At 45.6% G+C, this 16093-nt stretch overlaps 1 protein-coding gene across 1 annotated transcript; it reads right to left on the bottom strand.

Annotated features, from left to right (window-relative positions):
• Positions 1 to 3239: 3239 nt before the first annotated feature.
• On the bottom strand, positions 3240 to 12133 carry LOC132222787 (zinc finger protein OZF-like). The gene is made up of 3 exons (XM_059677993.1): positions 12024 to 12133; positions 5927 to 6050; positions 3240 to 4639 (listed from the first exon to the last, which is right to left on the bottom strand). Exons 2-3 carry the CDS (start codon positions 6045 to 6047, stop codon positions 3240 to 3242), a joined length of 1521 nt encoding a protein of 506 aa, XP_059533976.1. The 5' UTR covers positions 6048 to 6050; positions 12024 to 12133.
• Positions 12134 to 16093: the final 3960 nt, after the last annotated feature.

Below are 16093 nucleotides of genomic sequence, written 5' to 3'. Positions count from 1 at the left end.
TTCAAGATTCAAAGGAATGAACTTAAAAAAAAAAACAACACAAAAAAAGGAGTTTTGTAAGATGCCATGGGCAGCAAACTCCACACCAATTCTGAGTGTGACTTCGGGACCATCCCTGGCTGCCTGGATTCCCCTACTATGGTCAAGGTGAAGACCCACATGTTAAGAATATTTACTGGGAAGGGTACAGGGCTGTGAGCCTCCCAGCATCCCTGTTCTTTGCAATTAACATCAGTCAGCACCGGCTTCCAAGTCTCCTTTCTTTTGCATGGCCCTGGTGAGTGCTCCCAGTGAGGATGATGGTGAAAAATGCTGACGTTAAATTCAGTGGTGATCCTGTGCTTTCCATTTGTTCTACGTATGAACCCGTGCTAAAGGGTCGCTGGATGGTTCTCCACACTGGTCCTATGCACTGAGCCAAACCAGTTAGGGCCCAGGCATTTTATTTATAAAACTCCAAGTAACTGAAACCATAGACTGCTCAATAAAGTGGTTATCCACAAAATACATTATTTCCTGGAAATGAAAAATTAACTATTTACATAAACAATAGTGTTGAATCTCAAAATATCTGTGTAGCATGAAGTAAGCCAGTGCTTGTTAAAGGCAATTCACCTTATACAGTGGGGCCTTGACTTACGAGTTTAATTCGTTCCGTGATGGAGCTTGTAACTCAAATTACTCTTATGTCAAATCAATTTTCACCATTACAATGAATTGAAATGCCATTACTCAGTGTGGCGTTCACTGTGATGTCCTCTGCACCAACTAGCGGTTGGGTATCTGAAGCTGGCTCGTATCCCGAATTTTAGCTTGCAACTCGAAGCAAAAATATGGCCGAGAGACAGCTCGTATCTCGAAAAACTCGTTAGTCAGGACACTCGTAAGTCAAGGCCCCACTGCAGTGCCAATAAAATTATGAAAAATATGAACTACTCTACTGTAAAGAAAGGTAAATTGATGCCTGCATGGAGGGCTGGGAAGGCAGAAAGCTTACAAAAGGGCTGGAGGTAAATATCCGGTGTGGCAAAGTAGGTTTAGAGTTGTTGGGATGGAAATAATACAATGATTAATAAATAACAACACAAATATAAACTCTCCATGGCCTTTTGTGCCTCATTTTGTTGACTGTGATCATGTTCACTGAAACCAGTGGTTTGCTTCCAGGTCAGGGCACATGCCTAGCTGAATCCCCAATAATTGGTCATACGGGAGGCAGATGATTGCTGTTCTCTCCCTCTCCCTTCCTTCAAAATTTAATAAAAATACATTTTAAAATACAGAAGACAGTTACTTGAAAAAGAGAATTAACTGTGTGTTTGGCATACTCACAACAGTCAGCCTACTTTTCCCCAAACATGGATGTGGGTAACAGAGAAGCGTATTTTACCTGTGACGGTTTCTCAGCTTTATCTGAGTGTTCAACCTCACCAAATACTGCACATTAGAAACCTGCATTCCCTTGCTCGTCATTTATGCATATGCCTAAGTAAAGTCTTAAAAGGTGGTTTCATATAAATCCTAGATATTCCTCTGTTGTTAGAAAATTAAGATGGCAACCCTATATAGACAGGACCATCTCTCTCCTCAGTTCTTGGGAGGACCAGCCTAGCCTCAGTGGCAGCAAATATTGATAAGCAGTGAAGACTATTGCCATCAGCCCAGCTGGCATGGCTCAGTGGTTGAGCATCGACCTATCAATCAAGAAGTCAAGGTTCAATTCCTGGTCAGGACACATGCCCAGGTTGTTGGCTCGATCCCCAGAGCAGGGCGTGCAGTAGGCAAGCGATCAATGATCCTCTCTCATTGATATTTTGCTCTCTCTCTCCCTTTCTCTCCAAAATCATAAAAGTATATATTAAAAAAAACAAACAACTATTGCCATGAAACTCAACAGGAATGCTGACTGCTTACAAAAGACACATCCTGGGACAGATGGCAGGATTAACCTTCCTCTAGCTTTGACTTCTTGCCTGGTGAGCATGTACCTTATGTAAACACTCTAGAGGGGCCAGGGAATACACAATAGCATAAGGTTATTTTATCTGCCAATGATCTCAGCTACATGAAACAGTTTTGGAGGTCCTGAGAATGTCTGTACATAAAGGTCACACAAGCCACAGGCCCTGGGACATTCGTGGCCTTATGTTCAGAAGAGGCCCTTTTCATCTAATTTACTGCAGGCTTTCCCACTCACTATTGAAACAGGGTTTCTGTCCTAATTGTGGTTCCAACTCAGAGTCTTTCAAAAAATGACCCTAGCCTAGGAAATTCCATACTTCCGAGCACATGGCTCCTTTGCAGTACATGGAGAGCAGGTTCTCTAAACATAGCTGAAGTTTATGCAATACATATTGTGAACAGAGAACATGATTCATATCGGTCACAGAAGCAGAGCGACGTTCATAGTGACCTTTGCCCTCACCAATAATCGAGGCACTAGCCTGCAGATTAAATGCACAGTCATGTGGTCTTTATTTCAAGGCCATGGGCTGCAGTAAATAATAAGCCAATATTGGACAAAAAGTGACTTCCTGCCATTATGCTGTCCCTTCCAAACCACATAAACTTTGGGGTAAACACAACATCTATTCATCTCTGCACGCTGACGGATCACATTTGTGTTTGCAAATCATCTGTGGCCATATTGAATAAAACCAAAATTAAAGGAACAAATGTAAAAACACCTTTTAAAAAAGATCGTAAACCAGAGCACAGGAGAGCAAGGGGTTTGCGGGTTGGTGACTAAGGTTCCCCCAAATTTATCAAAACATAATGTGAGTACCACTATGATCCTGAAAAAGGTAGCAGTTCTTAGCTGAAAAGGAGTGCTTTGGATGAATCCTGGGTCAGGTCAATTTTCTAGTCATAGAGAAATGAATGAAGATACTGCCAAGAGCTTGGAGGAAGCATAATTACTTCAAGCAGAAGCGAGAACACAGAATACAGTCCCCTGAGCAGCCAGGGATGATGACCGATGTACACTCCTCAGGTGAGCCAGGTGTTAGAGGTGGAATCTCTTCAGTGACAAAGAGACGGTGACAACATTTGGGTCGTAGGTCTGGGCATTTTAAAAATTACAGTGCAGCTCCTTCAAGTCTCACTTGTATCTCAAATTTCTGAGAATCTAGCAGAGTGTACATTCCCATAAAAGGGGTTTACATACATATAAAGGGTCCCATAGAGCCCCTTGAGGGTTCTTACAATAAGTGAGAAACATAAAAACATTCCCTAGACATTTATGGTTTTTCTCCAGTGTGAACTCTGTGGTGTCTAGTGAGGGCAACCCTTTCACTGAAATGCTTCCCACATTCACTACACTCATATGGCTTTTCTCCAGTGTGAACTCTGTGGTGTAGAGTGAGGTAAGACCTTCGACTGAAGGATTTCCCACAATCAGTACACTCATATGGCTTTTCTCCAGTGTGAAGTCTGTAGTGTCTAGTGAGGGCAGCCCTTTCACTGAAATGCTTCTCACATTGACTACACTTATATGGCTTTTCTCCAGTGTGAACTTTGTGGTGTATAGTGAGGTGACACCTTTGACTGAAGGACTGCCCACATTCACTACACTCATATGGCTTTTCTCCAGTGTGAACTCTGTGGTGTACAGTGAGGTGACACCTTTGACTGAAGGACTGCCCACATTCACTACACTCATATGGCTTCTCTCCAGTGTGAACTCTGCGGTGTATAGTGAGGTAACACCTTTGATTAAAATGCTTCCCACATTCACTACACTCATATGGCTTTTCCCCAGTGTGAACTCTGTGGTGTCTAGTGAAGTCAGACCTTTGACTGAAGGACTTCCCACATTCACTACACTCATATGGCTTTTCCCCAGTGTGAACTCTGTGGTGTATAGTGAGGTCAGACCTTTTACTGAAGGACTTCCCACATTCACTACACTCATATGGCTTTTCTCCAGTGTGAACTCTGTTGTGTTTAATGAGAGCAATGCTTTCACTGAAGACCTTCCCACCATCAGTACACTCGTAGGGCTTTTCTGTAGTGTGAACTCTCCTGTGTTGAAGGTGGTTGAAGGTTTGTCTACATACTTCCCCACATTTATTATACTCATCAATCATATCTCCAGAGCAGAGACCTTTCTCATAAGCAACTTTCTGTTTCCGGCTGAAAGCTGTTTCACATTCAACCCCCTGGTGATGTCTTTTTCCACTGAGAAATTCCTTTGAAATCTCATTGTTACTGTGTGGCTCCTCAGTGTTAAGAGTGGCCTGGTGCCGGAGAAACCCTGAGATGTCTGGGGAGTCTTCACCGACCTCCATATTGGCTTCAGGCACCCCAGATAAGTAGAAGCAGCAACTTGTCACAAGCGAGGCACTCTCCATATCTTCTTTCCAGGGCTTCTCTCCACTGGCATCCTTCTGTTGCTGGTGAGGGTTTGTACTGAAACACAAGTCTCTCACACACGCATCACTTAAGAACACATTCTTCTCAAAGTAAACCACTTGTAACTCAGTCAGGTGCAAAATATCTTTTAACACTGAGAAGCACGGCTTACACAGATGAGTCCTCTGGGTGGCTGCAGCTGTCTTGGAAACCCTGACCTGAGACTCTCCTACAGATACACTGTGTTCACAATAGGCCTCCACATCATCCATTTTATGCCAATGACCTGAAAACAGAGAAATGATGAGAAAATGAATGGTGACTCTGGCGACAGGGTGAAGTCCCATGATAAAAGTGTGTTGCACATACTACATTGGTTTCGTACAATTGGCTGAAAATAAAAGACCTATAGGATGGCTTAATAAGAGGCCCCTGTGAAGTTCTTGACCACTGGAGATCACAAAACAGTGGAGATTTCAACAGAAATAGAGCATAAACATGGCGAGCACCACATGAAAGATAAGTGGACTGTCCAGCTCATTCTGCTGCTAACAGCATTCAGTAGATCTTCTCTGCCTGTGACATGGGCAAGCTGTGCAGAAGGTTGGTTCACTTTCCAAGTAAAATTCAATACATAAGTAGCTGGTGTTTGAGGGGTGTTTAAGCATGCATGTGATCCTCATAACACTTGCATAGATTAATGTTGTAGAATACTGCAGAAAGAGATATGTAGAGGAATAGGTGATGTAAAAAGGACACAAAGGAGAAGATAGCCAAACGAAGAAGTCATTGATGAAATGACAAGTCGGCAAAGTGTCAAGTGTGGGAAAGGAAAGGTATAAATGAGGTGTGGCCACGGGAACCTGCACCAAACACTGTTGGACAGGAGCAGGTTCCTGGTACAATCTCAACACCATCCTTATGTCATACCTCCCCCCAGTTGCCACTCAGCCAGGCCAGGCTTCCTCTAGGACCGTCCTGTATGTTCACTTTGTAAAAAACCGAGGTTCTCCCTGCTCCTCCTTCTCTAGAAATACGTACAAAATAAATATTCCAAGTATCAATGAAAGACAACAAAGGTGAGCAGCCATCACTTGCCCATAGCATTCGGTTTGCAATAGTATTCACAGAAGGTAATATTACAAACGACAATGGAAGGAGGGTCTTACAAGAACAGTCTCTGGTGCATGTACGTAAAGACGATACCTGGCACAGGCATTCACCAAGGTCCTTATCTACAGGGAAGGTGCAGAAGTGGAAGCCATGAATCTGGATATAGTCACCCTCCTGGGAGAGGAAGAGCAGGAGGGACCCATTAAGCTGCCTGTAAGACTGCTGACACCCACACACTTCCTGCAGTTTCTGAGGCAACTGGTGGTAGGGAGACTTATGGAGTCTATTGCTCAGGGCTCTCTGACAGCTCAGCACTGGCAGCCACAGCCCATTAGACAAGACAGTGGGGAAAATTAGCAGAGCCCATGGTCTGGCTTTGAGAGAGAGAGAGTGCTAAGTCTGGAGAATAAATAAAGAGTGGGCATTACCTCAGGATCTAGGAGAGATGTGAAGGTCTTACCTACGAATGATACAAGTGCAAACACTTCCAGCATCACATCACAGTACAGATGTCTCTGAGCCTCATCAAGTAGCCCCCACTCCTCCTGAGAGAAGGCAATGGCCACGTCCTCAAAGTTCATATCCTCTCACAATGGAGAAAGTACACCCCATGATAAGATTCTCTCTTGAGATTCCAAGTTTGCCATACACCCCACCCTGCACATCCATATGCTCCCCTACTCCCCACATCAGAGAAGATAGCAGCCCTTGGTCCCATTAAAGTCAATCTCTCCTTATACTGATGCTGTGTCTCTCACAACAATAAAGGCAGATGAACAGATACAAGATGCCTGTCTTCTGATCCTCAAATGTGAGTCACACTGCCCCCTTTTAATAACAGTGGGTGTTAGGCACACAGGGGAGGAAGAGATGTTGCACATAATGGGAATGTGATGGATTTGATACTGGTGTTGTCAGGCAATACCCATGTTGTCCTCCAAATTTTGCCTCCAAGACACCAAACAATATGGTAATGCCCGTTACACTTCTAACTCCAATCCCAGTTTGCTGGGGCCATCACTTTGCGTTACCTGCTGCCCATAGTTCTTTGATCCACACTTGTCTCACAGCTTCATTCTCAAAGGCACAACTTCACTGGGAACACAAATAAGCCATGACAAGGACAGGGTGTTTTCTAATCAGCTTCTTTCTTAAAATTCCAGTTCACCACCTCTGTGATACATTTCTCTCTCACCCTTCTCTCTTCTTCTTTGCCCATCCTGGTGGGAATTCTCAAGTGCAAGTGACACTGATGTATGCTCTAGTTCTTATTGTTCACTGGGTCAGAACTCAATAAGAAATGGCAGGTGGGCACATATATGGCACCTAAGCTCTGGACCTGGCATGTAGCACCAGAGCAACCCATATTGTTAGGAATTATCCTAAAATTCCCCATATCGTATCGTAAAGACGCCATCAGAAATGGACTCCCCCCAAAAAGATGGCGGCCAGCAAGAAGGTAAGGAGGGTTTGTGAGAGAGAGAGTGAGCGAGCAATAGAGGAGTAGGTGGACATGTGTGGTGTGTGTGAGTGCGAGCTAGGGACAGCTAGATGCTACAGGTGTTTCAAGGGGCTGCCAAACAGGCAGCCTTAGACGGCAAAACCTGCTGCCACCACAAACACTCCGGGGAGGACACCCCCGGCACAGAGACTGCACCATCTTGAAGAACAGAACTGCTTGGGACTAGGATCCTAGCCTCGCTATTACCCAATCTGGTCACAGTGGCAAACAAGGAGCCCACAGTCACTCAGGTAAAAGATCTGCGACCACAGCTGCAGACACACCAGCACCAAGAAGCCAGGCACTGAGGCCACAGATTCCTGAGTTACAGAGCCAATCCCCCTCCCCGCCACCCCGACAGCAGAGGCATAGGAACTGCCAGACCCTCTCTGCTCAAACAGACCTCTTGCCCACACACAGCAGCGGCAGCTCTACCTGAATTTGGGCCTGGGTGTGTGGAGACGGGAAGTTAGTTTCCCGTGACCAGAATCCGTGCCCAAACAGGGAGCCTGTGCTGAATTTGAGCCTTGGTGCACGATCTTGGGGAGTTTGTTTTCTGCAACCAGATCCCACACCCATGCAGGGAGACAGCGCTGAATCTGAGCATGGGGGCATGAACTCAGGGAACTTGTTTTCCACGACCAGAGCCTGCATCCAACCAGGGAGGCAGTGCTGAATGTGAGCCTGGGTGACGGACACGGGGAGTTTGTTTCTTGCAGTGCACACTCACGTGACCAGACCGCAGGCCCACACTGAGGGGCAGAGCCACCTGACTTTGATTCAGGGCAAGGCTTTTTCCGCAGGGCAGGAGTGCACCTTCTGTTGACACAGTGCAACTGTGCACCTCAGTCCCCCAAGCAGACCAGGGAACCTGATTTTCCATGCAAGAGGCAGCACCAGTGACTTGAATCTGTTTCTCATTGCACGCACCTGGAATCCCTGATTCCCAGTGCATTCACACTAAAAGCCAGTAACTCCAATTCATGGCACATGCCCAAACAGGGACCCTGATTCTCAGCGAGACCACACCAAGCAACAGAGACTCTGATACTCGATTCTCAGTGTGGATACAGGGGGTCTCTGACTCCTGCCACGCGCCAGGAGACTTTGATTTTTGGCATGTGCCAGCGGGATCTGTTTCAGGATGGTGCAGGCAGGGTCCCTAATTCTAGGTGTGCACATGAGGCCACATTAAGTGCCTGTGAATGTGATCCTAGGTGAGCGTGGCCCCCCAACCCAAGGTAGCCACACATCTTGGTGTCAGAGTTCTTCAGTGACACTTGCGGGGTGCGAAGCTCCCATTAAACATGGCTCCCACTACACATGGCCCGTTACTTGACATTTGAACCTTCTGGTGATAGAATGGAGAGACAATGAAACAATCCCCAGAGGAAAGAAAAAGATCGCCAAGAAGGGAAAAAAGTGAAACAAAGCATGCAACATGACAAAAAAAAAAGAAAAGAATTCAGAGTAATGGTCATAGAGTTCATTCACCTGATGGAGGAGAAAATCAATAACCTATGCAAAAAATCAGGAAGAAATGAAAAGTGATATAGCTACAATCAAAAACACCATGGAAGGTTGCAACAGTAGACTACAAGAAGCGGAGGACCGAATTACTGAGTTACCAAAAAGTACAGAAACAAGCCCAATCTGAACAGCAACTGGAGAAAAAGTTAAAAAGCAAGAGGAGAGCCTATGGGAGCTTTGGGACAACACAAAACGAAGTAACATACATATAATAGGGCTGCCAGAAGGACAAGAAGAGCAGCAAGGATTAGAAAATCTATGTGAAGAAATAATGACAGAAACCTTCCCTGATATGGAGAACAAAAATGTACACAAGTACAGAGAGTCCCAAGCATGATGAATCCCAAAAGACCCACACCAAGACAAGTCATAATCACAATGGCAAATGTTAGCGACAAAGAGAGACTCTTAAAGGCTGTAAGGAAGAGACAGAGAGTTACCTACAAAGGATCCCCCATCAGTTATCAAAAGATTTCTCAACAGAAACACATCAAGCTAGAAGGGAATGGAAGGAGGTATACAAAGTGATGGAAAGCAAAGGACTGAATCCAAGAATACTCTATCCAGCAAGACTATCAATCAAAATTAAAGGGGAAATCAGGAACCTCACAGACAAAAAAAGACTAAGGGAATTTATCGCTACCAAGCCAGCAATGCAACAACTGCTAAAGGGAATGCTGCAAAAAGAAGAAATAAAAAGGTAAGCAGGAACACAGGCACAAAAAAATAACAGTGGCTACAAACAAGAACCTTTCAATAATAACTTTAAATGCAAATGGACTAAATGCTTCAATCAAAATACATTGAGTGGCTGAATGGATAAAAAAAACACGACCTTATATATGCTGTCTACAAGAGATCCACCTCAGAACAAGGGACTCACATAGTCTGAAAGTGAAGGATTGGAAAAATATCTTTCAGGCAAATGGAAAAAAAAAAAAAAAAAAAAAGCTGGGGTAGCAATACTTATATCTGACAAAATAGACCTCAAAGTGAAGGCCATAACAAGAGATAAGAAGGCCACTTCATAATACTAAACGGATTGGTAGAACAAGAGGATATTACCCTGATAAATATATATGCACCCAACACAAGAGCACCTAAATACATAAAAAAAAAAATCCTGGAAGATATCAAGGGAGAGATAGACAACAATACAATCATAGTAGGGGACTTTACAACACCACTGACATCACTGGATAAGTCCTCTAGACCAGTGGTTCTCAACCTTCTGGCCCTTTAAATACAGTTCCTCATGTTGTGACCCAGCCATAAAATTATTTTCATTGCTACTTCATAACTGTAATGTTGCAACAGGCGGGTGAGAGCATCAGTGTGGGGGGTAATGGGGAGATAAGGACACATATATAATACCTTAATCAATAAAGAAACTTAAAAAAAAGAAATGGACTCCCTTTTCATTCACTCATCTGTCAATGTTAGTGCCTGGCTGCTTTGCTTTTAGTCCCAGGGACCACGCTGATGTCATCATCCCCTGTGGGTGATTGTGCAGCTCAGCCCGGGTTCCCCACCTGCCACACTGACACAGATGGCACCTCCCATACTGTTCTCTGGGTCACTGTATGCTCTGCCCTCAAGAGAACCTTGGCTGCTTGTCATCACAGGCCCCTAGGCTGTGCTGGTGTTCACATGTCTGTGGATTGACTAGGTGATTAAAACACAGATATTGATCTTAGAGAGAGAGAGAGAAATAGGAATATATATATCCTATCTAGTAATAGACAAACATGGTAATTAACCATAGCTCCAACACACTTCCCATTGGCTAATCAGGGTGATATGCAAATTAACTGCCAACTAAGATGGCAGTTAATTTGCATACTCGCAATGATGGGAGGCGAAAGGGGAAGGATGGAAGACAGTGATCAGAAACCCAGGCGCAGGCAAGAGCCAGGGAGCAGGGCCAAGGTCGGCCCTGGAGGCCACCTTTGCCCTGCCACCAGCGGGTGATCGGAGAAGCCTGGGGGTGGGGCAGGGAAGCGGACACAGACAGCGACTGTGACTGCAGAAGCCAGGTGCAGGGGGTCAGGGAAGCTGCCCCCACCAGCGTCCCCGGCAGCGGGGTCCCTGCCCCACACCCGGGTTCTGCAATCGGTGACCACAGCAGCCGCGTGCAGGGGCGATCACAGAAGCCAGGTGCGCGGACAGGGAAGCAGCCTCTGCCAGCTTCCCCGGCCGTGGGGTCCCTGCCACGCACCCGGCTTCTGCGATAGGTGACCACAGAAGCCAGGTGCGGGGGCGATCACAGAAGCCAGGTGCGTGGGCAGGGAGCAGCCTCCGCCAGCTTCCCGGGCAGTGGCTTCCCTGCCCCACACCCGGGTTCTGCAATCGATGACCACAGAAGCCAAGTGCGGGGGCGATCACAGAAGCCAGGTGCGGGGACGATCACAGAAGCCAGGTGCAGGGGCGATCACAGAAGCCAGGTACATGGGCAGGGAGCAGTCTCCGCCAGCTTCCCCGGCCGTGGCTTCCCTGCCCCGCACCTGGCTTCTGCGATTGGTGATGCCTATTTTTGTATGACACATAACTGATTGTCCTCCCTGGAAGCACAGACGGAGACAAAGAAGCCCCCAGAACTAGAAGCCACCCATCTTTGGTCCAGACGCCAGCACCTGGGGCTGGCTGCAGCCCAGGAGATGGATAAGCTATGGGCCAGAGGTCCCAGGCTGCAGCCACCCGGAGAAGCTGCCAGCCCTGTGGTCCAGGGCATCAGCGCCTGTGGCCAGGGAAATAGGTTTCCTCTTCTCCTACTGCAGTCATTACTTCAATATTCCCCTTCTGAATTTCTCTCCTGTGCTGCAACCCAACTCCACTTTTCATCGGAAGGATACGAAACAGAGAGAACAGTGTTAAAAGCTTACATTTTTAAGCCAGTAAGGTTGGTACTGAAACATATAAATGGAAAACTAGAGTCCTTAAGGTAACAAAGGCTACAAAGGACAGCACAGCGCGTGACCTATTATATCCAGCAATCCATATGGGGACTGAAAACTTTGCAATGCTGACAATTACAGAAGATATGAATCAACTAAAATAGTTGACAGGGACAATTCTTCCATCTTTGAAAATATCTACATCGAATCTGTTTAAACAGATTTTCATCTGCATAATATAACACATTCTGACAAGACCACCACCATCATCAATGTGGTCAGTGTTGTTCCCTAAAATGTTTAATAACTGAGGGACCCCCCTCCGCCGAGTGCACAAATTTTGTGCACCAGGCTACTAGTATGTGTGTGTGTGTGTGTGTGTGTGTGTGTGTGTGTGTGTGTATCTGGTTCTACGATTGCGTGACATAATGCAATTTTCACCATAAGTCAGAACCCACCTACATAAGAACCTATGTCACTCACATGGCACACATACACAGCAGTAATGAAGTGAAATATTAAAAAAAATTAAAAGATAGATAACAATTCCTGACCTTTACTTGTGGTAAGTAAATAATAAAAAACATAAAGCACATATGTACATACAAGGGTAAATACGGTATTATCCTTACCTTTACTACTGTTGTTGGCTTGCACACTGGACGTTGTAAAGGAGGGAGAGACAGGCTTACACTGGGCTGCTGGGGGGAGGAGGTTTGAGAGGCAGAACCTGGAGAAGGTGAATGAGATACTGGGCCAGGTGAGTCTGGAGAAGCAGAACCCGCAGAAGGTGCTGGAGATACTGGCTCAGGTGAGTCTTTAGAGGCAGAACCTGCAGAAGGTGCTGGAGATACTGGGTCAGGTGAGGCTGGAGACACAGAACCTGCAGAAGGTGCTGGAGATACTGGGTCAGGTGAGTCTGGAGAGGCAGAACCCGCAGAAGGTGCTGGAGATACTGGGTCAGGTGAGTCTGGAGAGGCATATGAGGTAGAGGGTACAGGATCTGTTGCAGGCCTCTCTACCTTCTTAAAATAATGTGCAAGGCTGGTCTGGAAGGATGCCTTTTTCTTGTCCTCCCAAATCTCCTTGTAACACTGCAGGCTGTCCATGACCGCTCTGGCAACCTTACTGTACCTGTCACTGTTGGGGTCCTGAGCCTCAAACCTTGCCAAGGCATCCTCTATCATGGCAAAGGCCCCTGCCAGTTCCTGGCTTGTAAATCTCTTGGGCTGTGGGGTTGGTGTGTCTTCCTCTTCAATTACCTGCTGTTTCAGTTGAATGAGGTCCTTGGTAGATAGCTCCTCTCCATGAGATGCCAGCAGCTCTGTGACATCCTCAGCCTCCACCTCCAAATCAAGCTGCTTACTCAGCTCAACAACATTCTGGATGACAACCTCAACTGAATCCTCAAAGCCATGGAAATCATTCACAAACTGGGGACACAATTTTTTCCAAACACCATTCAAGTTCGTCTGCTTAACTTCATCCCAAGAATCAGAAATGTTCCTTACAGCAGCAAGAACATTGTAAGATTTCCAAAAGTCGTTGAGAGTCAACTCTTTATCCTCAGTTGCCCTAAAAGCCATAGCCAATGTCCTTCGGAGGTAGTAGGCCTTGAATGAGGCAATGACACCTTGGTCCATAGGCTGTAAAAGGGAGGTGGTGTTAGGTGGAAGGTAAACCACCTTGACACTTGGATGAAAGTCATTCAGATCGGCAGGGTGACCAGGGGCACTGCCCAGCACTAGCAGCACCTTAAAGGGCAGCCCCCTGGAAGCACAGTAGTCCTTCACTTCTGGCACCAAATGGTTGGTGAACCAGTTCTCAAATACGCTAGGTGTCACCCAGGCCTTCTTGTTAGATTTCCAGATGACAGGTAGTTGACCCTTCCATATGCCCTTGGGGGCCCTTGGATTCTCGGCCAGACACACCAAGGGCTTCAGCTTGAAGTCACCAGCAGCATTCGCCCCAAGTAGCAAAGTCAGTCTCTCCTTGCTGGCTTGATGGCCTGATGCTGTCTTCTCCTCCTTGGCAATGTGCGTACGTGTAGGCATAGGCTTCCAGAACAAGCCTATCTCCTCGACGTTAAACACTTGTTTATCACAGTAACCCCCCTCCCTAATTATCTCAGCCAACGCACTAGGAAAAGCACCTGCTGCTTTTGCATCACCACTGGCAGCTTCCCCTGGCACCTTCAGATTATGCAAATTAGCACGAGCCTTAAAACGCATAAACCAGCCTTCACTAGCCACAAACTCTCCACTTTCACTCCCTTCCCCCTTTTCTTTTTTCAAGGCCTCAAACAATCTTTTAGCCTGCTCCTGAATCACCATCAGGCTCACTGGGATACGCCGTTGATGCTGGTCATCCAGCCAAAGCACTAATAATCTTTCCATCTCAATCATGAGATCGCTGCGCTGCTCTGTAATCAGAGTTGATTTCATAGGAGCGGATTCTTTCACACGGTCAAGTCTACGCTTTTTATCGTGGATGATCTTCGAGACAGTCGTAGGACTGAGGCCAAGCAACCGGCCGATGTTTGTCGGTGTTTCACCCTTTTCTGAGCATCTCATTACATCTACTTTCACTTCCATTGTGGTTTTCCTTCTTTTCGTAGCACTGCCATCAGAAGAATCTGCCTTTCGCTTAGGATCCATAAGGAAGGGCAAAAAGTATTCAAAATAACACAAAAGAAAGAGAGCAAATGAAGCACAGTCCTAAATGGCTTATGAATGGCGACTGAAGGACAGCGTCTCCCTCCTGTAGCACCGCGTGAGGACTTATTCATCCGCTCCGCTGGCCAACCAGTTCCCCAGCGAACTTCCTGCAAACGCCTTACATCGAAATGACGGGACTTTTTTATCTCAATAAATTGCAGATGGCGACGTAACCACAAAACAACACATGTCCAGTCCGAAGTAACCCGAGGACTGTCTGTATAGAGAGAAAGGGAGAGATCTATTTTTTTGTTCCATTAATTTTATACATTCTTTGAGTAACACTTGTAATTGATGTGACCAGCATTGGAACTTGCACCCTTCCATTATTGAAATTATTCGCTGACCCACTTAGCTGTTTGGCCTCGGTCCGACATACGTGACATTTTTGGTAAAATAACCCAATAATGTACCTGAGAATAGGCAGATACAGGAACCATCCTGATGACAGATGGTGGTGCACCGGGCTACTAGGAAGGCTAGATTAGGTTTCCTGGGATTTCATAAGTGTCTTTTTTACAAGAAAATAAAGTAAGCTATTTCAATGTCAGACTGGATTATTGCATTAATTATTTTAGAGGCCGAGAATGAGGAACTGATAAGGGCAGGAGGAACTTGGTATCAGCAATGCAGGCATGCAGGGAAACACCGAAATTGTACATTTTTATGTCCATTTTAAATCAATTCTACTGAAATCAATCTTTAAAAAAAGGTTTAAACTTGATGCTTCCCAATAATTTTACTGTTTTATTGTGAAAATTTTTGAACATATTTGAACACACTGTATCAGCATATTGGAAATAAAATATAATGATGTGCTACTGAAATATCATGTCCATGTTCAGAGCCATCATTTTGGCCGTTTGAACCGCATAACGATGAGAATATTTACACCGGGGATATTAATAAAGATTACAAACTTCCCACAATCAGTACATGCATACAGCTTTTCTCCAGTGTGAACTCTCTTATGGATAAGGAGGTGATTAATGCAGGTAAAACATTTCCCACATTCACTACTCTCATGAGGTTTTGCAGCACTGTAAACTTTCTGGTATTGAGTGAAGTTACTGTGTTGCCTAAAGGACCTTCCACAATCACTACACTCTTAGGGCTTTTCTTCAGTGTGAACTCTCTTGTGGGTAAGGAGGTGATTATTGTGATTAAAAGATTTCCCACATGCACTACACTCATACGGTTTTTCACCAGTGTGAACTCTCCGGTGTGGAGTGATGATACTACTTTGATTGAAGGGCTTCCTGCAATCAGGACACTCATGCAGCTTTTCTCCAGTGTGGACTTTGTGTTGTTGAATGAGATGAGACCTCAGGATGATGGACATCCCACCATCACTACACTTGTATGGCTTTTCTACAGTGTAAACTCTTCTATGATGAATGGGGTTAAAGATTTATCTAAAAGCTTTCCCATATTTTTTACACTTATAAATCACTTCTCTGGAGCAGACAACCTGATGTTGAACAACTTTCTGGTTGTGGCTGGCAGCTTTTTCACATTCACCCCACCCGTCATGACCTCTTCCACTGAGAAATTCCTGTGAAATGTCACTACCACTGTGTGGATCCCCAGTGTTAAAAGGGGCCTGTTGCTGGAGAATGTCTGAGATGGCTGGCAAGTCTTCCCCAACCTCCCTAGCGGTTGAAGGCACCCATCTTAAGTAAAAGCTGCACTGGGACAGAAATGAGGCCCTGACCATACATTCTTCCCAGGGCTTCTGTCCACTGGCATCTCCCTGTTGCTGGTAAGAGTTTACACTGAAACAGAAGATTCTCACACATGTATCACTGATGAAGGCTTTCTGCTCAAAGTATGCTGCTTATAACTCAGTCAGGTGCAAAATATCTTTTAAGACTGAGAAAAAGATGGGTCTTTTGGGTTGCTGGAGCTCTCTTAAAAGTCCTGACGTGTGACTCTCCTGTAACATACACACTCCGCTCAGAATTGGCTTCCTCCTCATCCATTTC

Source organism: Myotis daubentonii, chromosome 21 (assembly GCF_963259705.1).
Source record: "Myotis daubentonii chromosome 21, mMyoDau2.1, whole genome shotgun sequence".
NCBI lineage: Eukaryota > Metazoa > Chordata > Mammalia > Chiroptera > Vespertilionidae > Myotis > Myotis daubentonii.
This window is presented reverse-complemented; position numbering and strand designations above follow the sequence as displayed.

Excerpts from the sequence above, each read along its gene's own strand:
- LOC132222787 (XM_059677993.1), bottom strand. The coding sequence starts at position 6,047 with ATGAACTTTGAGGACGTGGCCATTGCCTTCTCTCAGGAGGAGTGGGGG. Across the intron at positions 4,640-5,926 it reads TGCACTTGTATCATTCGTAG|GTCATTGGCATAAAATGGAT; the intron begins GTAAGACCTTCA and ends CTCTGTTTTCAG.